General features: G+C 40.1%; 4 protein-coding genes across 4 annotated transcripts; 3 read left to right on the top strand and 1 right to left on the bottom strand.

The window, feature by feature from the left end:
- The first annotated feature begins 154 nt into the window (after positions 1 to 154).
- LOC138213355 (uncharacterized) lies at positions 155 to 4617 on the top strand. The gene is made up of 10 exons (XM_069174408.1): positions 155 to 324; positions 412 to 482; positions 565 to 691; positions 822 to 967; positions 1066 to 1208; positions 1319 to 1484; positions 2348 to 2441; positions 2577 to 2655; positions 3090 to 3163; positions 3263 to 4617. Exons 1-10 carry the CDS (start codon positions 311 to 313, stop codon positions 4260 to 4262), a joined length of 1914 nt encoding a protein of 637 aa, XP_069030509.1. The 5' UTR covers positions 155 to 310; the 3' UTR covers positions 4263 to 4617.
- A 539-nt stretch (positions 4618 to 5156) lies between these two features.
- Positions 5157 to 12009, top strand: LOC138213457 (interferon regulatory factor 1-like). Its single transcript, XM_069174594.1, has 7 exons — positions 5157 to 6979; positions 7169 to 7268; positions 9252 to 9431; positions 9535 to 9705; positions 9832 to 9884; positions 10142 to 10232; positions 11105 to 12009. Exons 1-7 carry the CDS (start codon positions 6890 to 6892, stop codon positions 11221 to 11223), a joined length of 804 nt encoding a protein of 267 aa, XP_069030695.1. The 5' UTR covers positions 5157 to 6889; the 3' UTR covers positions 11224 to 12009.
- Positions 12010 to 13017: 1008 nt separating this feature from the next.
- cdc42se2 (CDC42 small effector 2) lies at positions 13018 to 19581 on the bottom strand. Its single transcript, XM_069174596.1, has 5 exons — positions 19500 to 19581; positions 17079 to 17318; positions 16474 to 16575; positions 16301 to 16379; positions 13018 to 15333 (listed from the first exon to the last, which is right to left on the bottom strand). The coding sequence occupies exons 2-4, from the start codon at positions 17130 to 17132 to the stop codon at positions 16305 to 16307; spliced, it is 231 nt and encodes a 76-aa protein (XP_069030697.1). The 5' UTR covers positions 17133 to 17318; positions 19500 to 19581; the 3' UTR covers positions 13018 to 15333; positions 16301 to 16304.
- Positions 19132 to 21743, top strand: nip7 (NIP7 nucleolar pre-rRNA processing protein). The gene is made up of 5 exons (XM_069174595.1): positions 19132 to 19755; positions 19876 to 19962; positions 20045 to 20183; positions 20931 to 21071; positions 21231 to 21743. The coding sequence occupies exons 1-5, from the start codon at positions 19700 to 19702 to the stop codon at positions 21348 to 21350; spliced, it is 543 nt and encodes a 180-aa protein (XP_069030696.1). The 5' UTR covers positions 19132 to 19699; the 3' UTR covers positions 21351 to 21743.
- Positions 21744 to 21810: the final 67 nt, after the last annotated feature.

The raw sequence follows: 21810 nt of genomic DNA, 5'->3' as shown, positions 1-21810 counted from the left end.
TAGTCCAACACCATCATCCATCATTTCCGCAATTCCTATTTGGATCATGTTTCAGTTGCTCAAATGCAGTTTTTTTTCTTCTTCTTCTTTTTCTTTTTCTACAAATCAACTCTCGGCTGAAGTGCGCACGTCCATCCTCTTTTCTGTTCATTGAGGAAATGGGAGGCACTTCCACGGAATGATCGTTGCGCACCATTTCCAGCAACCGTTTTCCATTTCAGGAAGAGTGAGACTCGAGCGCACACAGTACGGGCTGTGCTGAGTCCGATTGTTGTTTCCGAGGGAGATACATGGAATAAATCGTCGCGTCATGGAGTTAAAGAGGTAATATCAGATACTGGAAATTGTCTTGCTTTAATCTTTAACTTGGTCGCATAAAAGAAAAACATTACCTCTTGTGTTTAATTCCAGACGAGTTGGCGACGGGGTGTCTTTTATCCTGCTTCTTTTAGGACATATCGCCCCTGTGATAGCGCTCCATGGTACGTACAGTGGGTACATAGTACATCTCTGTAATAGCTCATAACCAGGCTCTTCGTGTAACGTAGCCTATGTTTTGTACAGGAGTTACTAATGAAACAGGCCTACATCTTGACTGTACCAACGACTATGAAGAGCTGATGTTTTGCCAGCTGGAAGGACAAAACTGCACTGAATACAGTTTGACTCTCGTGGAAAATGGTTTGTTGAGGTGAGTAGTTTTATTATTATTATTATTATTTCCAGGGTATTAAATTCAGTTGAATCAACCTGGGAAGCCAGAAATTTGATTATGTTAATGTATTCAGAGCTATGTTAAACTATTACCTTGTACTCCACAGTGAGAAGAGTTGCAGTTTTAAGCTGTGTAACAGAAGGTGTTGTTGCTCTATCAAAATGATGCTTATCTCGGGGCATACTCACACAGCATCAGTCTGGAAAGAAGGGGAGAAGATGGAGTTGAAAACAATCAGCATCAGAGAAAGCAGTATGTTGACTTCAGTTCATTTAAAGTCCAGAAATCTGGAGCTGCACGAAATAGACTGGATGATTCACCTCACTTTTCTTGTTTTCACTTCTGTATAGTGAAACCTAAAACTCCAAAAATCATCTCAGTGAATGAATCAAATGGGAAATTTGGAGTTATGTGGGACACAAACATGAAGGGCTTTGTCAGTGACAGCCTACATGCAGAAGTGACTTACAATATAAAAGGAGACACAAAAAAGGTAGGAGTAATGTCATTAAATTACACATTTGTCCTGGAGACGTAAACGTGGGAGTGATTACTTCTGTTTAAAAAATGAACTATGATTGCAAAACTCTTTTTTCTCCTCAGCACGCATCTGACACTTTCAAACCAGGCACAGTTAAAGGACTGAATTACTATGAAATACTTGGTCAAGACTTGAAACCAAGCACAACATATGTGGTCAGCGTGAGAAGCTTCACAAATTGGAGCGACAAGTTCAGTGACAGCAGCAACGGGTTTGAATTCAAAACCCGTAAGTGTTGCCTTATGGTCCTTTTGATACACTATATTCTATATTTCTTCATCATCTTAGGAGCCTTCAAATGTATATGTATTATGTTGTATTTTATTTTATTTCTAGTACCCTCAAAATGGAAGAGTTAAATGGCTTGTAAACTATCATCTATTTATTTTTAATCTTTGTCCAGTTTTTCATCTGCTCTAAAACAGCAAAATATTAACTAACTAATTAGCTGTTCCTCATATTTAAATACAGTTTGGTAGTGTCAGTTATTGCACATCCACCATGACTGTCACTTGAACTATAGAAGCTTTTAAACCAGCAAGAGGAAGTCCCACCAAAATGTGTGCCATCTGTAAATTCTATTGGTAAAAGTTAAACTACTTCCAACACGTGGATTCTGAAATAGAAGAAAAAATAATAACCAAATATGAAATGAACACAAAATGATGTCTCTTTTATCAACCATCCACACGGTTCTCATGATTCAAAGCCACTATATGTGGGATTTTACTTTTTTTTACTTTTTTTTTTTTTACTTGTGCAGCATAGAGTACCTGACCCAGGATCAGGCTGCTATTTCCACATAAAATATTTTTTTTATGTGACATGGTAATCAAGCCGGAATGTGTACTCAAATTACAGTGTATTGCCAAATGACATTGCATTGCGGCGACAACTTCACAAGAACCATCTGCCTGCTTTGTACCAACTCAACTCAAAGGCCCCGGCTAGAGGGGTGGACTTAAAATCAAAGAAATTAGAGAGACAACATATCATTGTCATGAAAGAATGTCATTGAAATGATCCCCTCTCCTGAGGATAAGGGAGGGACTTGCATAAATCTGACAAACATTTTTTTTTTTTCTTCACAGCTGCCTCTTCTTACCCGATGCATTTAGCTATCACCATCAGTCTCAGTATTGCTGCAGTCATTCTCAGCGCTGCTATATATTACTGCTTTGTAAAGTAAGTCATGCAGATAAAAAAAAAAAAGGCTTTTGCCTTATGTCTGTCAGTGCATAACACGACGGGGTTTTCCCCTTAAATATTGTTACTCCTGTCTTATTGTGTTTATGTGTCGTTTTGTTGATTTGATTTTAGGATCAAAACAAAGTGGTTGGATACAGTTGCCAAATATCCAAATCCAAAACTTCCTAATATGCATACAGGCGAGCAAGAGGTGAGACACATGTAAAGTAATAATATGTATATATAATTACACATAAACATGAAAGGATTTCATGGAAGTCTTTAAGATTTAATGAAGTCATTTTATTTTTGGTCAACTTTTCTTTTCTTTTTTACCAGTAGCTGTTCAATAGATTTATGTTTGTAATAGTTTTAATTGCTAGTGGTGGGGTCTGCCATCCCTGCACTGGATTCAGAGTCCCATCTCACATGAGGAGTTCACAGGAAACTATGCAGCATGTAAACAGATCAACCATTTGCTCTTCTGTTGTTTTTCTGACGAAGTGGACACTGCACTTGATGTTACCATGGTAACCACAAAGGTCACCAAACCAAATAGAACAGATATTCTAAAAATTATAATCCAGATATTTTCAGAAACATGACAAGTGATTTTCCATTTAAATTGAATTGTCCTTGTTTCAGGTCTTCAAGCCTGTGCCGCCCATCATCTCCTCTGTCTGGATCGAGTCTCTTCTTCCAGATGACAGCAAACCGTGGTTAGTATGGCTGCACTGATGCATCAACAAAACAACACATTTTCTTAAGGATTTATGTGATTATATTTTCAGTTTAAGCAGCCGTTTCTCTTTATGCAGGTCGAAGATGTCACTGACAGACACTAGCAGTGGGAGCTTTCAGCAAAGCAGTGGAATCAACACGGGGTCCTCGTGTCTCAGTTATGCTAACACGGAGCCTATTGACATTACAGCTATTGTTCAGAATGCCCTTTGTAAAGCCTTTCCTAATATCAGCCCCATATCACCGCTGATCATCAACACTGAATCAAACAAGAACAGTGGATTAGTCTCCCCTCCCTGCAATCCAGGCAGTTTCAGAGATGATGACGTGAGTTTTGGATCATCTGGCTTTGACAATAAAACTTACTTCACTCTCATTCCCAGCTGTCAACACCAGGTGGACAGCTCTGAGGTCCAGATGCAGGCTGTAATTCCCTGTGACTCTGCATACTGTCCCAGCGAGACCAACATGGAGAACTGTCCTGACCAGCAGGTGCCAGCTTGTCTGCTTCCTGCACAGCAAGATGTTATTTTACCACCAGTGGTTTCCTCTCTTGTGCCAACAGACATGTCCTATCAGCAATGTAAATCAGATTCTGGGAGCTTGTCATATGCAGAAGACGCCAGCTTGTCCACCAACTCTAGTGGCACCAACACAGCCAGACCCTGTGATCTTGCGTCTAAGGTTGGGGCTGGGTGTGAGAGCTCTGAGGTCAGTGGTGTGACAAAGTTAAATAGCAAAAGTGAAGAGGCCACCGCATGTGGTCAAAATAGCTTCTACGGCAGTGCACCTGCAGGGTCTTCATGCAACTTTCCTCCAGTGGAAGATGACTACCGACCATTTCAAAGTCTGTTGGGGCAAAATGATGATTTGTCTCTAGAGCAGAGGAGTGGTGAGCACGAGCAACATTCAGACAAATATCAGGAGGACTCAGTCATCAACCCAGTTGTTGCAGGTTTCATTAACAATGCGCAGAGTGTCCAGTGTCTCTCTGTGCTCCAAACACCGTTACTCTCTATGATGTCTGCTGACCAGTCGATGCCAATAATCACAGTGAGCGGCTATCAGAGTGTGTGACAGCTTCAGAGGTTTCAGAGATCATTCTTGAACTTGGAAACAGCAGAAAAACAATCGCACCATAAAAGGCACTTAGTCGTTGGTCCTGATGTTTTGAAGGTTTAATGTCACCTTAAGAGTAGATGATGTCATGTTTATATATATAATTTATGGAATAACTGAACTTTTTCAATGACAACATTATGGGATGAAGGTCATACGATATGACTGTAAGCTGTTACTAAATGGACCTTGAGCTGAGACGGTTTACTTTGTTGTAAAGTGCCTACATCAAAGGCTGTTGTAGATATTTTTTTGTTTGCTTTATTTTGGGATTGATTAAAATAAATACAGGTCATTTGTTTTTTATATTTAATTCTGTGTAGCTCATGTAAAATGCATTCCTTAAAAGTGCAAACATATTGTAAGAAATCCGTCTGAATGTCTGATCATTAAGCTGCGGTAGGAGTTAAGTCTGCAGTCAGGGTTAAAGGCTGAAGAGCTATTTAAATCTCTCCGAGCCTGATCGGACCAGGAGATTGATCAAAAGAGAATCTCGTATTTAGCCGAATTGGCCATCAATACTGAACACATAAAGGAAAAAATACACTGGGACAGACTGAATTCTGCAACTGAAACAAGACTCAACAACCATCTGCCAACAGAGTAGCAGAGCAGCAGAGCTGGTTGTGAAACTATTTCCCCATTACTCTTCTCTGGAAGTGTTGAGCCATTTCCTGAGTAAATGTTTAAATTGTAAACATTTGCTACACAGAGGAACTTCAATGAAAAGAAATGATGTGATTCTAAGTAACTCAAATGTTACTAAGACAGATTTCCTTTGTAGAAAATGCGTCAACTAAAAGCTGTGGCCTAGGAATATTCTAAGTTGCATTCACTTCAAAAAGACATTGCTGCAGGGTTTTTAACGAAGCTATTTCCTTTACATTTCATTTAGCTGACGCTTTTATCCAAAGTGACTTACAATAAGTGCATTTCAACCATGAGGGTACAAAACCCAGAACAACAGGAATCAAGAAAATACAATTTTCTTCAAGAAAGCCAAACTACAAAGTGCTATCAGTAAGTGCCATTTTAAGCGCTGCTAAAGTTCTACCTATTCAAGGTAAAGTCGGAAGAGGTGTGTTTTTAGTTTGCGGCACAAGATGTACAGAGTTTCTGCTGTCCTGATGTCATTGGGGAGCTCATTCCACCATTTAGGAGCCAGGACAGCAAACAGTCGTGATTTTGTAGAGTGTTTAGCTCGCAGTGAGGGAGCAACAAGCCAATTGGCCGATGCAGAGCGGAGGGAACGGGCTGGGGTGCAAGGTTGGACCATGTCCTGGATGTAGACTGGACCCGATCTGTTCACAGCACGGTACGCAAGTACCAATGTTTTGAAATGGGTTTTCTTTTACTTTAAATGTTTTGGGTTAGGACCTGCCTTTGGGGAAACTCTTGTACAACGTAAAAATGAGACTCCCTTCTTCCCAGCCCCAAGAACCACCAGCAACAAGAGAATGGCAGCCTATTAAAATGTTTATTTAAATCTCTCGGCTTCAAGGTGGGTTAACAGCAAGACAGGAAATAAAAGGAAACAAAACCTGAGCGACTTGGACTTACCCACTCAAACAAAAAAAGAAGAAAAAGACAAGGTACTAAAACACCTCCTAACTTGGCATCAGATAGGAGGAAAAAAAAAAAATATTCAACCAAATTCCACCCCTATGAAACCTGTGTTGTTGGATCAATTTAGAGGTTTAGTTTCACAAGGAAACATCTTGGCTGGTTGGAACTGGAGAGAGGAAAGCCCAATAGGAACTGGGTAGAGCTGACCTGTAACCTGCCAGCTTGGAGAATGGAACCAATCAGCCCAATTAAAGACACATTCAATGAGAATAGCTCCCCTTGACTATATCTATATAAAATATTGATTCATTTCTATATGTTTACCATGAGAATGACTTAGTAACAGAATATTACTGCTGTGCCACTAAAATAGAAGACATAAATGGTGAGGTATGTAAAAATACTATAATATATATTACATAGTAATTTCCACCTCTCAGTGATAAATGTTCTCGATATGGATCTGGATTAAACAGCATGTTCAAAAAGGAGACACAGGTTTGAAAGGATTATTCTTACCTAAACTTTGTGTCATTTTCATATAATCTATACAATTAATGCAACAGATGATTCTGCTTCTTTCTGGTGGCCTTAACATGAACACACTGTCTCACTGCTGCCACAGGGATTCATGTAAAACCACACACACAAAAACTAAACTTTAAAAAAAAAAAATAATAATAATGAACAGTTTTGACTCAGAATGTGAAAATTGAGAAAAAAAACGTTAGAAACCTCCTTAAAAATCCACATCATGCTTCACTCATTAGGAGAACAGTGTTTCCTGTAACTAGAAGAGCCACTCAAGCAGTGTAGAGGTTATTGGAGGAGGAGAGAGAGATTGTTTTACTGTGAGGTCTGATTGGAAGAACGCAGTTGAGCAGGAACGGTGCCCCAGGGTAACCTCTGATTTAATCTGAGCTCCTGAGAAATTTTCTGTTATTGTTGAAACTCCAGTGTAGACAGTGAGGCTTCTGTAGCGACCACCTTTTCTGCACACCTGAAGCTCTGACTGCAGCATGCAACAAGCAGGCCGGTTGAGGCTGAGGCCGTGGCTGGAGGAGCAGATTCAGTCTGGGAGGTATCCAGGAGTCAGCTGGCTGGACCAGGTAAACCCTCCATCTTAACCTCATCACCACACACACACACACACACACACACACACACACACACACATAGACCTGCAGACACACCTGAGTTCAAATAGGTGAAATCACATTAGGCAGCGTACACGGAATAAAACGTAAATTGTGAAATACTTTTGGAAACAATGCAACTAACTACATTCAATTTTCTAGTCGGCACGAATCTTCCAAATCCCGTGGAAACATGCAGCCCGTCATGGCTGGAGTATTGACCGAGATGCTACGCTCTTCAGGAGTTGGGCCATGCACACTGGTAAGAGTCACACACAAATACAAATGAGGTTTGCTTTAGTGGGTTGGGCTTTTTATCCATCTGTTGCACTGTTGTGCATATTTACAACTGCATACTGATGTTTTGATGCTGGGAAACATAGTAGAGGTAAAATCACAGTAGAAAAAGCCCACAAGCAGAATGGAGTATTGGGGTCAGATTGTAATTTTTCGGTTTGTAATTCCAATTTGCGTGGATAACATATAAACAATAATATTTGCAATATAATAAAGAATAATATGTAACAATAATACTGTAATGTTGCCCAGCCCTGTATGTTGAGGTGATTTGTCCTAGAAAAAGAGAGTTTTATAGTGTTTAAAGACACCAAATATAGATGTATTTGAACTAATGAATTTGGTATTAATTTTTCTTTTTGCTGGACTTTGGTGGTTAAGACACAATCATACCCTGTCTTTACAGTGTTTCTGGTACAAGTTTGGTCAGGGATCTGTTAAAGGAGGTTAGGATGCCCCTGAAAATCGTATGTTTTTACAGGATTATTTCACTAAAAATAAAACAAAACATGAAGACAAAAGAATACATTTCCAGTAAAGTGTAGAGTCTCGAGTTTACATAATTTTAGGAGCAAATATAAATCTTTTAAAAGTTCAACAGTTGCTTGTTTTTTCAACCACCACAATTCCATTTTATTGGAGCAGCGTTTCCAGTGAAGAGCTGCTATGGTTGTATTATTCTTTCTTGATCTGCCACATTCCTGTCATAAAGCCCTTTCCAGCTAAACCAGGAGTGCCTCATAGCAACAAGTATAAGCCAATTACAAATATAAATAGGTTCAAATAGGCTACACAGAAGCCATTAACAGTGAAGATGTTAGGAATCTGCAGTCCATTCCTTACCTGACTATTAATCAGACAGCTTTGTGCCATAAGAAGGTATTGAGCTGTCTGATTAATGATGACCTGCTCAATCAAACAAATCTCATCGTGTGATTGGTTTTGTTTTCTTGTGGACTACAGTGTCCAGAATCCACATGACAAACATTTATGTTTCACATTATGATAACCAGGTAATTAATGCTCTATTCTGAGTAATTAGTTCAGTAAAGTCCCCCCTCTCTCTCTCTCTCTCTCTCTCTCTCTCACACACACACACACACACACACACACAGTAAAACGCAGTACATATTTCTGTCTTGGGAAAGTCATGGTTTGTGACTGTGGCTGCATCAGATCATGGAAAATATATGTGCAGGGAGATCATATTGCTGTCAAAGTACAACATTAATCCTCTTCGCAAGATTTGGAATAACATCAGCAGCTAAGAATATAAAAATAGATATCGTTTAGATTGGGTGAGTTGTAAAGATTTAGCTCAGTATCTAAAATATTTTGATAAAACAAAGCTGTAAACCAAATACCTACACAAAAGTACACCAAATATATGAATATCGCTCAGTGCTGTCAAAAACTTTAGATGGTCTTCGAAGCAAAAGTTGTGAAAGCTCTTCATGTTACTAATGAGTGTGGAAGGTTGCGACGTGTAAAATAAAGCCGCTGCTCCATGTGCTCCTTTAAGTCTTGTTAGCCCTTGTCTGTTGTAAATGATCCATAGTGGATCTTAAAGCTCCAGTGACTTCATCACTAAAGCTAACAATTATGTTCAGAGGACTGGCTGAGAGCCAAATCACGCCGTGGTGCTAGATTTAAGAAAGGACAACACACTGGACGAAGTCACGTTACAGTAGGGTTGATAATAGATGGTCTGCCAGCTGGTGACTGATAATGTTTTCTACTGTGAAAACGATTGTGACACTTTAAGCTAAAAAAAAATATATATACTGAATCCATCCTGACATTAATGTATATACCTGTTAGTTGATAATTGTTGTTCCTTTTATTGACAAATGACACTTTAAAAAAAAATAAAAATTGTTTTTACTGCGGTTAGTGTCTTTTCCAAACACCGCAAAGTAACGTTTGTCTCCATCCTCGGTCACCTCAGGACGGTACCGCCCGGGCAAAGACAGACCAGATCCCAAGACGTGGAAGGCAAATTTCCGCTGTGCCTTGAATTCTCTGCCCGACATCTGTGAGCTGCGGGAGCACAGCAGGAAGAGAGGCAGCAATGCCTACAGGGTGTACAGGATGCTGCCCAGCTCACAAACACACAGACGCAGGAGAGGTAAAGAATCACGCTTCGACTGGACTCGTCACGTCACGTGTAAACATATTCCCTGACGGTTCTGCCGTCCCGTCCCGTCCCGTCCCGTCCCTCTCTCTCTCAGGGCTGCGGTTGTTCAGCAGACCCAGAGATCGACACACCAGTTTAGAAGCATGCCCTCCTGCTGATACACACACCGCGCACACTTGGCAACCCACAACAACAAGACCCGACGCAGACACGCCACAGAAGGAGACTGCTGCAGAACATGCATTTAACAGCACTCAAACACACGGTGAGACGTGGTGATGATGATGATGATGATGATGATGATGATGATAAAGTGTGACTGTTGTGGATGTCGATCATGAAAGGCACTGCCTCTGTAGACGCGGCATGATAAGCTATTGTTGTCGTGCAGGGATGTGGGAGGCAAAACCAGAGGACCAGGAACAGAGTGAGGCTGTCTTTAAGGTACCGCATCTTTATACCACCGACCGCTTTGGTTTTCTGATCAAACACTGATTGTTCTTTTCTGTCCCGGAGACTCTCTGAGTCTAATGATGGATCCGCTAAAGACAAGAAGGAGAAGCAACTGTTACTGGATGAAACGGCATCCTATTTGACTTAACTGGCTCGAGATCAGTTGCATATAACTGGGATTGTCTTTGTTTTGTAGTGGTGCTCCACACGTCTGTTTTAATTGACCGTCCGTGTTTTGTCTCCCTCAGCTCATGGACCACTTAAGCAACGCTGACCTCTGGAATCAGACAGCGGAGCAGAGAGGATGGAAAACACACACTCTGTGGGACCACTGGCACTGTACGACACTATGATTTTGTATCTGCGTGTGTGTTACGGCTGTCCCTGACTTCTTCATATTCTCAGTACGAGAATTAGCGAATTGTGAATTATTCAAAGAATTCATAATCAGCTAACAGTTCTATGATTTCTTCAAAGAACTGACGAATAGAGCTAATTAAAAAACAATTATCGGACTGCATGAGTAATAGGCTTTTATGGTGTTCACAGATTAATGCAGCCATGCAAAATATAGAACATTTTAAATGTATAAATAAAAACAAACCAAACAATGGAAATAAGTGAAATAAAATACATATTGTTTCACATATTTCCTTTTGTTCAGTGGATTTGCTGTTTTTGTTAAAAAATTTGACAATTTGACTAAAAATATTGGCGAGATATAATTACTTTATTGTCTTCAATAATAAAACACATTATTCCACATTTTAATTTTTACATAATACATTTCCATCTCAAAAAGCATGCTGGCTTCTCATCATTTAAACTACTGACAGCCTCTTTAATTTAGCTCTGGCAAGTCTGCTTATTAAGCTTTTCAGTTGAAAAGAGTATAAATTTAAATGCATAAATGCTTCAAAGAGAGCTGCGAGTTCCCGACTCTGTCTCTCTTTGCATGTGTGTTTAAATGTTATTTTGTTGTTTCATCATTTCAGATTTGTTTGCTCTATGACTACCGTTTCCTGTGATGTCCTTTTCCTGTTTTTATTCAGTCCTTCATTTATTGCTTTGCTTTGATTGGGAGGTGAAGGGGGAGGGTGTGTGTTTGCTTTTGTTGCGTAAAGCAGTTTGTGTTAATTGTGTTCGTAAGAAAAGTGAAATGCAAAAAGTCAGATTAATTAATTGATTGATTGATTGATTGTGCTCCCCAGGTACTGGAGATGATAGCCCGTACCCTCTGCACACAGAAAACTACAGCGATCTGCTTGGTCCAAACTACGTCAAAGAACTCACTGACTGGTCCACACATCAGCAAACACTGATGCCGTAGCTGTGCACCAACGGCTTCTTCTCTTACCGCATATTTGAATAAAGGCAGGTTCTCTTTGAGGCTTCTTTTCTAAACCTTCAGCTGTTTTCCTCGTGCTGTCTCTCTGCCGAGCTGACCACTGAAAGACCGAAACGAGAGAAGGGAAGGGGACGGAGATTATTGCTCTGTCAGTCAGTCGGTCGGTCATCCTCACTGCTGAGCATGCTGATGAAGATCCTGTTCCAAGCCAAGCTTTACCTCTGTCATCATCACTATATGGTTCAGAGCCTCAAACTCAGTGAAATTACACCAAGCTCACACCACTGCTTACAGAGTCAACAGATCTCATTTCGCCTCAGTGCAGGATCAGTTATTGCTCCCCTCTTTCTCCGAGTTTGACTGGATGTTTAGCCCATTAACAGCAGATAAAGTGCTGAACAAAGAGGCCGGACATGTCACAGTTGGTAGGTTTGTGTTTGTGATTGGAGTTTAAAGCTCCCATGTGTTGTGTACATTTACAAGAAGCGTACTTAAGGTGGAATACAAGTATATATGCTATATCTTTTGTCCGTATGTCTGTGATTCCACAATCTGTCTGCCTTTATTTTTACCCGTTTTTCAGATTTTCACCATGAGATACACCATGACCTTTGATATGTTTGTTTTTTTCCTTCCTTTTTTGCAGCAACAGGTACAGTTTGTCCCTGATGTTACAAAATGCAGAAGCTTCTAAAGTGCAAGGCCTTGTCAGGAGTCTGTTCAACCGGTTTATGTATTCAAAAATAAACATAATTCCTGAGTTTAAAAGCTGAGTTTTGTCTTCATTTTGAAAATCTTCTTCACTCTATTTTTTTTTTTGCACATTTTTTTGTAAAGAATCATTATTGACTGCACTACTCGGGAGCATGGAGTGTGGAGATGCTTCAAATCGCAATTTGTTTGTCTTGACGTAAAGCTTGGATTTGTTCTCAACAGGTAGCTTTGTGTATTAATTGAATGAAATCTACATGCAGCAGGGGAATATGAAAGACATCTATGGTCAACCCTCCCATGAAATGGATGTGATAAATGAAGAGAAGCCAAATACCATGTTCCTTTAATCCTTATTTAAATATCATTCGTGAGACTAGATAGTACAAATTCAAATTACACCATTTAAGATCTTAAATCCAAATATTCAAGGAGAGAAATTAAAATACGATTCAAAATCAGTTTCTTTTGACACATTTTTGCCCACAGACCTAAAAAAAAAAAGAAAGGTGTTTCTATTTTGGGCCACATTTCAGATAAAGTATCTAGGAGTTGTAGTTTGAAAGATAATTTGAGACTTAAAGAGTTCAGTTTTATGTAACACAAGTAAAAAAAAAAAAAAAAAAAAAAAAAAAAAAAAAAATCTTTTTTTTTTCTTTTTCTTCTATTTATCATTCCATGACCCCCCAACATTAAGCTTGAAGGGCATTCTGGCTCCGACCCCTAGGCTGGGAAGCACTAGAGAAATTAACTTGATAATTTATGCTTCACCTCTCCAGCTGCAACAGTAAGATCCAATAAGCATTCACAATTAAAAAATGCATTCTATTAGAAAAATAATGTATACATTAATGGCAGGGACCATTTTTGTGCAATGAATGATTTTGATCATTTTAATACAATTTTGACAAAAAGACTGTTTTGAATTCAGGACTTTTACTTGTGCTGGAGTACTTTTAAATTGCCTTATTGTCACTTTTGGTGAAGTAGAAAGGTTTGTGCACTTCCTCCAACACCTTTGTTCTCCTCCCAAAGTGAAAACATGAATACACAGTTGGTCAAACATCAACATATAACATTTATTTGTTTCTTCTGAAAAATGCAGAAAAGATAGATGAATTTCCCTTTGAAGTGGGAACTACATATTAGGCAGATCCTGAGGGGGAAAAAAAATACTGTGCCAACTCTTCCTTCCTTGTTATGTCATACAGAAAAGTCACCAAAACTATGTTTGAATCTGAATACATATAAACCATGGTTCCATCACTTTTATGTGTATTTACAATATCATCATAAAATAAATCCTATGGTAGGAATCCCCAAAATGAAAGTTACAAGTCACATTCAACCAGTCTAGCACAGCCTGCTGGTCACATGATATACTGCAATCCCAGTATGACTGCATTTACTACAGCATTTAACCCAGAGTTGAAAAAACCCAAACTATAGACTACATATATGTGGATCTGTCGTCACACAGGAATAACTACAGAGCTACAGAGACACTGAAACAGGAACAGATCTATGTGACAACATGTTAACCTTATGAATCTCTAAATCTGTCAGGGAATATTGGGAAGGTGGTTACCAGAGGTGTTAAGGCTGTAAATGATATTACAAATGTGACTTTATCCATTAGGGTATCTTATGTTGCCTGGTACCAACAACAAATATTTCATTCTTTTTGTACCATCAATAGTTTGACAATATCACTCGTTTAACACCAATCTACATGCTCGACTTAATACATTCAACACATTCTGTTGTTGAAATATCGTCAATCAGAGGACGTACATGAAGGACAATCAATCACGTGTTAGAGGATCCCGGCCTGCTGTTTTTTTTTCACCATTTTTTTCTGATTTATATTTTCCATGGATCCTCTGACATAATTTACAATACTACGGGATGAAAATGTCAATGTCAATGAAAAGACATCAGCTCGAGTCTGATCACTGAAATAACTGACAACCAGCAATATCAGGCTATGAGAGCTGCATGTATATACTTTCCCCCCAAGAGAGGAAAATAGTATGTGTTTAAAAGAAAAAGGTAAAACTGCTTGCACAAACAAGAAAAACTGTCAAACTGAAAATAATGTCCATAGAGGGTGAGTTAATACTTTGTGTAATTTCATCAAAATAATGTACAACTTCCAATGAAAATATCAAATGAAGCAAGTTAACCCCAAACACTGCTGCAAAGGTGGGTCGCATCAGGTTGAATGCCATTAAGCAGCATCTGTTAGCTTTAAGAATCATTACAGGCGAGTTCACAAAGAAGAACTGCAGGAGACAAAATCATCTCCTCTCAAATCGTGGGCGTATCAGTCACACTATATCTGAGACTACAGCGTGTAACACAGACTTTGCAAGAGAAAAAAGAACTGCAGTTCACCAAAGAGGATATGATGGGCGTCCAGCCAGTAGCAGAACTGCAGGAAGAAGAATTCTGCCAACTATATTAAACTCAACCCACATTTGTAGAAGTGCTTGCAATAGTGATTGGGTTACTTCCACGTTTAATTCTTGGCTTATTGTCGGTACACAAGCATCGAAAACAAGAAAATGCACTCAAAAATATGAATACCCCTCCCACCCCCCCAAAAAAAATCCTATACTCAGAACCTGCAGCGTTAAGCTTCTAAATTGCAACTAAAACAAAATGAACATGAATTCAGAAGGCAGATTAGGAAGTTCATAGTTTATTAAAATTCTATATGGTTTAATCTAAATGCATATATAAAAAAAACACCAAAAAAAACAGTTGAAATCAATGCAAAATTCCTAAGCAAGTGTGAGTGTACAATGTATGGTCCAGTGTACTCTACTCATTTCAAGTTTATTACAAAACAGCAATGATCAACCCTGAAAGCCACTCAGAGAGGCATGAGTATTTCTCAGAATAAAACAATTAACATATCGCTTTTTGCCTTGCTACCTCAACCTGTCCTTTGATAAACCTCTGAGAATAAAGAAGGAAACTGAATGATCTCCAGCGTGGCCCAGCCACCATGAGGTCCGTTTACAAATCAGAAAATAAATACAGGCATCCAAATGGGCTACAACAGCAAATATCTTTGAAAATATTTTTCTCATGCATACACACAAGCATACGTCTGACTGAGATCATGAGCTTTCTAAACCCTCTTATCTACTCTTAGCAGTTACTCTTTACAGTGCAACAGTATGGCAGCAAATGGATAGCAGTGCTTTCATTAAAAAAAAAAAAAAAAAAAAAAAGGAATGGAAAATAAAAATATATACAACATTATGGAAAAGCAGTAGTTTTATCTTTTGGTCCTGCGTCCATTACAGACAGAACTGCTTTTTGAAAATTCTTCCTCATATCAACAACAGTAGTTTCCACAAGACTGAAGAGCTGTGAGGGGAAAAGGTGGAACAAATGTTAGCATGACAAGTGCTACTGACTGGACGGGTGCGTAAGAAACACCTATAGGGTGACGGGGCCTGAAATGAAAAACGTGAAGGTGACCATGGCAACATCCAGTGAGAGTTTTATGAACAAGGCAAAGTGCAACGTTAACAGTTAATCAGTTGCCTGAGGCCTTGTAGAAAGACATGCCTCTACAGACAGAAATTAGGCCAGTGTTGAACAACAAATCAAACAAACTAAAAAATAAATCTTATTTACTGATTGCCGAGTCATGGTCACAAGGAGAACTGAAGTGACGTCCCCTTCCAAAGAAATCTAATCAAGTTGAAAGAGGGCATTGAGTCCTTCATGCAGGGAGAGATTTCCCCCAAATACAACATGACGGTACATACGGCACAAATATGTTCTGCGCAGCATTTCTCCTGTTTCCTGTCAAAGCCACATAAGACAGGTCTGCCGTTGTGGGTAAGCATGATTTGCCATCATTTGTTTTGACACATTATGGGTGGAGTTGAGACAGAAAGCAAAAAAATAAAAATAAAATTCTAACACTGGTGTTTGTTCTCATCATCAAAGAGGCCAAAGGCTCGAATTTCACAAACCCTGTGTGATATTGCTGAATATAATATCTTGTGACCTGCATCACGCTGAGACACAGAGGAACTACATACTTTCATTGACTGATTAAAGACTACAGCTTGCTTGTCAGTCCTAATCAAGAATGCTGCGCTGCTCGGTGAAAAGTTGGAAAGGAATATGTTTGGCATAATCACACCCTGGTGTTTTAGAGAAAATCTGCAGGTAATCAAAATGTCCCTCAAAGCCAAACTTGACCTTTTACGGTCACAATCTGCATTAAAAACAAGCATGAGTTGGGATTGTATGGCTTTGAGGAAGTGAAAATTCTGTGGCTGATTATAAATTCCAGTAAGGATGACGCAGCGTCTCTCACCTCGTTACAACTGAGAACCTTCAGAACCTCCATGCACATAGCCCCCTTTAGATTTCATCTGGGCCTGAACAAGGTCAACCTACAAAAAGGCGGACATGTTAATTGACTGAAAACGTACGTTTGCTGTATTCTGTTGATTTAAAAACTCAGAAAAGTGGATAAAATAAACGTACTGATGCCAATCCCAGGCCCATGTCCCCCGAGCCTACGTGTGTGGTGTGAACAAAGTTTGTTGGTTCCCCGATCATGGAGCGATCGATCCGTCGCCGCCGCTTCTGAAAATGAGCATCATAACAAACTTTGAGATCACCAGCAGTTCTAGCATTCAATACATTCAGGAATTATATTACCGCACGCAGAACACCACAAGCTGAAACAGAACGTACTCGTACTTAAAACCGTTTCATAAGCAGTGAAACTGTGCTCATAATTTTGTTTATTATATCAGTTAGCAGACAAACTGGCTGCCTCCAATAAATAGAGGAGCAGCAACTGATTGTTCACCGTCACAATAATGTCCCGTGTTGAAACTATGCATGTGTTGTGCCAGACATGTGGTCAGGTGGAAGTCCTACCGTTTTTATTTTATCTATTTTTTCCCCCCCCAATCACATTACCAGTAAAAGGAAGCCGTTTGGTCCAAGACACTGCCAAACACCAGAGATGGCTGCTTTATTTATGAACCCATATTCCAACTAAAACAACCCCACCTAAAACAAGGCAGCTTCATCAAAAATTGAGTGAATTGGTTATTCTTTCAAGCACATTTCATACTCACTGGTTGTGGCTGCTCTGCAATGCAGCAGCTGAAGCAAACCCAGAACTCAGTCATTCTGAGGCTGACGAAGAAGCCACAGCAGTTTCCTCTCTCGCTTCAGACGTCTCTCTCCGTCTGTCTTCCTGTTCAGTGTTGGAGCCACAAACACGCACCGGAAACTGATGACAGACACGGGCCACTGGTCTTTATGGGGTAAACCGTTGGTAAAGAACTGTTTTCCCAACGCGGGGCAGCACACACCTGTCGACACGCCAAGAAAGCAGACAAATATCACGAGTAAATTCTGATACATTTCGTCAAATGAACCGTTACGGCAGTCGCAGATTTGGATCAGCAACTTGTGGGCTCTTGATGCATGTTCTCATGTGACCGATGAGGTTTTTTAAAGCCATTGTTTTCCTCAAAATGAACTGCCGTCACAGGCACACATCTACTGAATATATTTCGACTTCCCCATAAAAAAGAAAAAGAAAAAAAAAAGACTAAAACGCACATCTACAGAACTACATTGCACATATGAAAATCGAGCAACATTGTACGAGACTTGGCTTAAAATAGAGAAATGAGGTCAATGGGTGTTGCTCGTTTCAATAAAAGGATCTTGAGCATCCACCTACAGTAAATAGAGGCTGCCCGTTTGATCAGAAACAGTTTCGCTTTTGTCACCCATTAGTGGTAAACAGCCATGGGATCGGTCATCTGCCCATGTCTCAGTTTGCAGCCTCGATGAAGTACCCATTTTAATTAACATCTCACCGGAGCTAAAATCATCTCCAGGCTTATTTCACCAATAGAAAAGGGAAACAGAAAATGTGGAGCCTCGTGTGACAAAACGTCAAAAGAATGTCGACGCTGTTCCTACTTCACATGTTGTTTTGCACTGCTGCAACATACCTTCTACAGGTGGAGAGAAACATGCTTTTAGGAGCACGTGGTCTCCAGAAGGTGGATGACGATAGACAAGACAGTTACTTTATCAATCTATGCTACGAATGTATGCCAGCCTCGCGTCTCACGATGCCTTCTCCCCCCCTATAGCTTTTTTATTTGTTATCTCACTATGCAGCCGTTTGTGCTTTAGTCGTTTGTTGCAGGTATCCCTGCCTCTGGAGCTGCACGTTTCTATGGTTACCGGCCTAATCATCAGTTTGTTGTCCGTGTATCTGTATGCTGATCTTTTGTCTGTCCCTCTCGCCCCACCCCAACCAGTCAGGACAGTCGGCAGTCCACCTCTCAGCCTGGTTCTGGCAGAGGTTTCTTCCTGTTAAAAAGGAGGGTTTTTTGTGTGTTTTCCAGCTATCGCTCATGTGGGAACTGTTGAATTGTCGGTCTCCTCCGCAAAATGCTGTTAGGTTCTTTTAACTCTGTTAAGTGCCTTGAGATAACTTGTGTTGGGATTTTGCACGATGCGAATAAAATTAAATGCAAAAAATGTATAAAACTACTCGATATACTTAAAATGCAATGAGCAGACAAGTGTTTGCAGGACAGGGAGATTAACTGGGTTAATAATAAGGCCATCCCAAACCTCTTGCATTTAGCTTACCAGGACCAAAGCAAATGCAGATAAACTTTTAAATAAAAATGGTTAATAATTAACGCCCAGCGAGATTAGATATTTAAAAAAAAAAAAAAAAAAAAAAAGTCATGACAGAGAGTGTAATGGTTTTGGTGGCGTTTTATTGAACTCGGCAGCATCAGGGCTTCTTTCAGCCATTATTGGTGCCAAATCGCGGGTGACAGGAGGATCAAACGATGTGCCAAAAGGCAAAAGACCCTCGCTGACAAAGTACATTTCTCGATGCGTGACACCGACCACCGAGTGCAGGTGATTCACATGACCAGACGCTCACGTTGACGTTAATTACACCCGAAACCCTGATCAGGATGAGTAACTCTGCCTCTCATCTCGACTTGCACAAACGTAATCGGTATTTACAAACAAATGAGCGGTTATGTAACTTCGCTGCGGCAAACACGCTTTCTCTATTTTCGCGCGACAGGTCCGAGCTGAGCGAACAAACCGGGGAGGAGGAGGAGGAGGAGGAGGAGGGGAGGAGATCCAATTTGAGCACTCCCGGTCGTCCCGGTGTGTTTCTCGACTGATTGAACCTGAATATTCAGCGTATCGGGGTCGTCGCCTGCAGCGAACCAGCGTCAGCCTCGACGGCTGCTAACACCGTTAGCCTTGCGGGCTAACATCCACTAGCTCGCTGGTAGCTGCGGGTCTGTTTTTTTTTTTTTTTTTTTTCTCCCCCACTGACAGCTAACCAAGCTAACAGAGCCCGACGGCGAAAAGTGTAATTACAGTGTTCAACAAAAAACGGATTGTGAAACAGATTAATGTTGACGTAACTGTTACCGACTACATAGGGCGTCTTTTTTCAGTTATTTGTTTTAATTTTAAGGTAATAAACTTACCAGATGGTGGCGGAGAAAAACGTACCTTCGACTGAGGACTAAAAAAAAAAACCAGGAACTGCGCTCACTGTTTACGTCAGGCGACTTCCGTTTTTAAGTGTGACGACTTCCGTGTTGACCCACGTTTCTCGCAGGAGATACACTCGATTGCTGCGGAAAAAGAAAAAAAAAATACAAAAATACGGTTTTAAATCCTAAAGATGAGGCCGTTAACAGAAGAAGAGACACGGACGATGTTTGAGAAGCTGTCAAAATAGTAAGTGAACTCGGAGGGAACTTTGTTTAAGCCTGTAAAGGTTCAAATTGTACTAAAACACGATCAGCATGCTTTGTTAGCTCGTGTTGCATGTGATCCATTTATGTTCTCCCTCAACAGCATCGGTGAAAACATCAAGCTTCTCGTGGACCGACCTGACGGTACCTACTGTTTCAGGCTACACAACGACCGTGTGTACTACATGAGGTAATCTATGAAGAATGAGCACGCGTGCTCCGGTGGCTATCCAATATCGAGAAAATGATGCACCGCCGCTTTCTGTCCACAGCGAAAAAATTCTTAAATTGGCCACCAACATTTCCCGGGATAAGCTCATGTCAGTAGGTACATGTTTTGGGAAGTTTACAAAGACCAAGAAGTTCCGCCTGCACATAACAGCTTTGGATTTCCTGGCACCCTATGCAAAGGTAAATACACGCGTACATCTCGTGGCTGTCATTTGTATCTCTGCTTCCATTATTTGCATCACTAACTCTCTCCTGAGCTCCTACCTGAAGAAGTGCAAACACAAAGAACGACCTGGGTAAAATATTAGTTTCAAAACAAAACAACAAAAAAAAAGGTGTCCAACAAAGGGACTTTGTTGAAATAGCAATAAAATAGTAGGTGCGTACACACAGTCACGTTTATTGACCCAGCCAATGCTCCACGTGTGCCTTTTTTATTAAATTAATATTTTGAAGCTGTCTTAGATTTAATGGAACGTTGGTGTAAGTTAAATGTCGATGTGAAAGCAGCCTGTTGTGCTACGTGGATGTATTACACTTCAAAAACACTGTCACTAACAAACAGTACATTGCTGCCCTTTGTATGCAGCATTGCATTTGCTTCTATGATATGCTGGAATTGCAATATTATTAATATTTTCGGCTAAGATAATCATATGAACATTTGATGTCTTGACAGCAGTGTGTACTTTTGTCAGTCTTGTCTGAATGCCTGCCTTCAGTTGTTTTATATATATTTGTGTATATATATATATTAAATTATCATTATTATTATATACATTAAAAAAATTTCCCCTCAGGGATTAATAAAGTATATACCTACCTACCTACCTACTGTATATATATAATGGATAATGTTTGTGCATATGTAGTTTTATTTTATATACGCATGTATGTATGAATAACTCCATACCATCACATCCTCAGTTCAAGGTGTGGGTGAAAGCTGGAGCAGAGCAGTCCTTCCTGTATGGAAATCACGTGCTAAAGTCTGGCCTTGGCAGAATCACTGAGAATACTATGCAGTATCAGGGAGTTGTGGTTTACTCCATGGCTGACTTGCCTCTGGTAAGTCTTCAGTGCTTTTTCTGCATGATGTATCATTCCTGAATGGAAATGTTTCCGCATGTATCAGAGTAACTAAAGATCATTTGACAAAGCAGATTTTGACTTCTGTCTTGTCCACCAGAGGAGTGTTGTGAACCAGTTGTGTGTCTTTATTCTCAGGGCTTTGGAGTAGCGGCCAAGTCTACCCAGGAGTGTCGGCGAGTGGACCCCTTGTCCATTGTAGTGTTCCACCAGGCTGATGTGGGAGAGTTCATTAGGAATGAAGACACATTAACATAAAGATGCAGCAACAACTGGACTGTCAAATCTCATCTTTCCCCAGTTTGATACCCAGCAACAGTCGTTGGAATTCACACCCACAACAGCTTGTTTTCAGCTGTTTATTTTCACTACTAAACACTTAGCAGTGATCCAAGTGCCAGTTTCAAGAGTCCCTGAATAGCAGCTTGCTCAACTGGGCCATATTTCCCTGCAGTCTGGGGACTGAAACAAATAACTTTTTTATCGACTAACCATGAGATGAACTTCTAAGAATACTCTTTGTATCCAATGTGGTCAAAATGAAGTGGGTGTGTTTCTACGTGCTCATTGTCACCTTTGAGCCATTGTCACCTACACCTTTGTGTAAATGTCACCTTTCAAATAAATCCATGATGTCTTTGTAGAATTTCAGTCTTGGCAAGCTTTTTATGTAGGGTTGCAGTGAAGACGCATTATTCACTACCATTGCATTTTTCCT

The sequence above is a fragment of the Embiotoca jacksoni genome, unplaced genomic scaffold (genome assembly GCF_022577435.1).
Source record: "Embiotoca jacksoni isolate LCO1_2020_lvr unplaced genomic scaffold, fEmbJac1.0.p SCAF_6, whole genome shotgun sequence".
NCBI lineage: Eukaryota > Metazoa > Chordata > Actinopteri > Embiotocidae > Embiotoca > Embiotoca jacksoni.
Note: the sequence above shows the minus strand (reverse complement) of the source record. Positions and strands in the feature narration are given on the sequence as shown.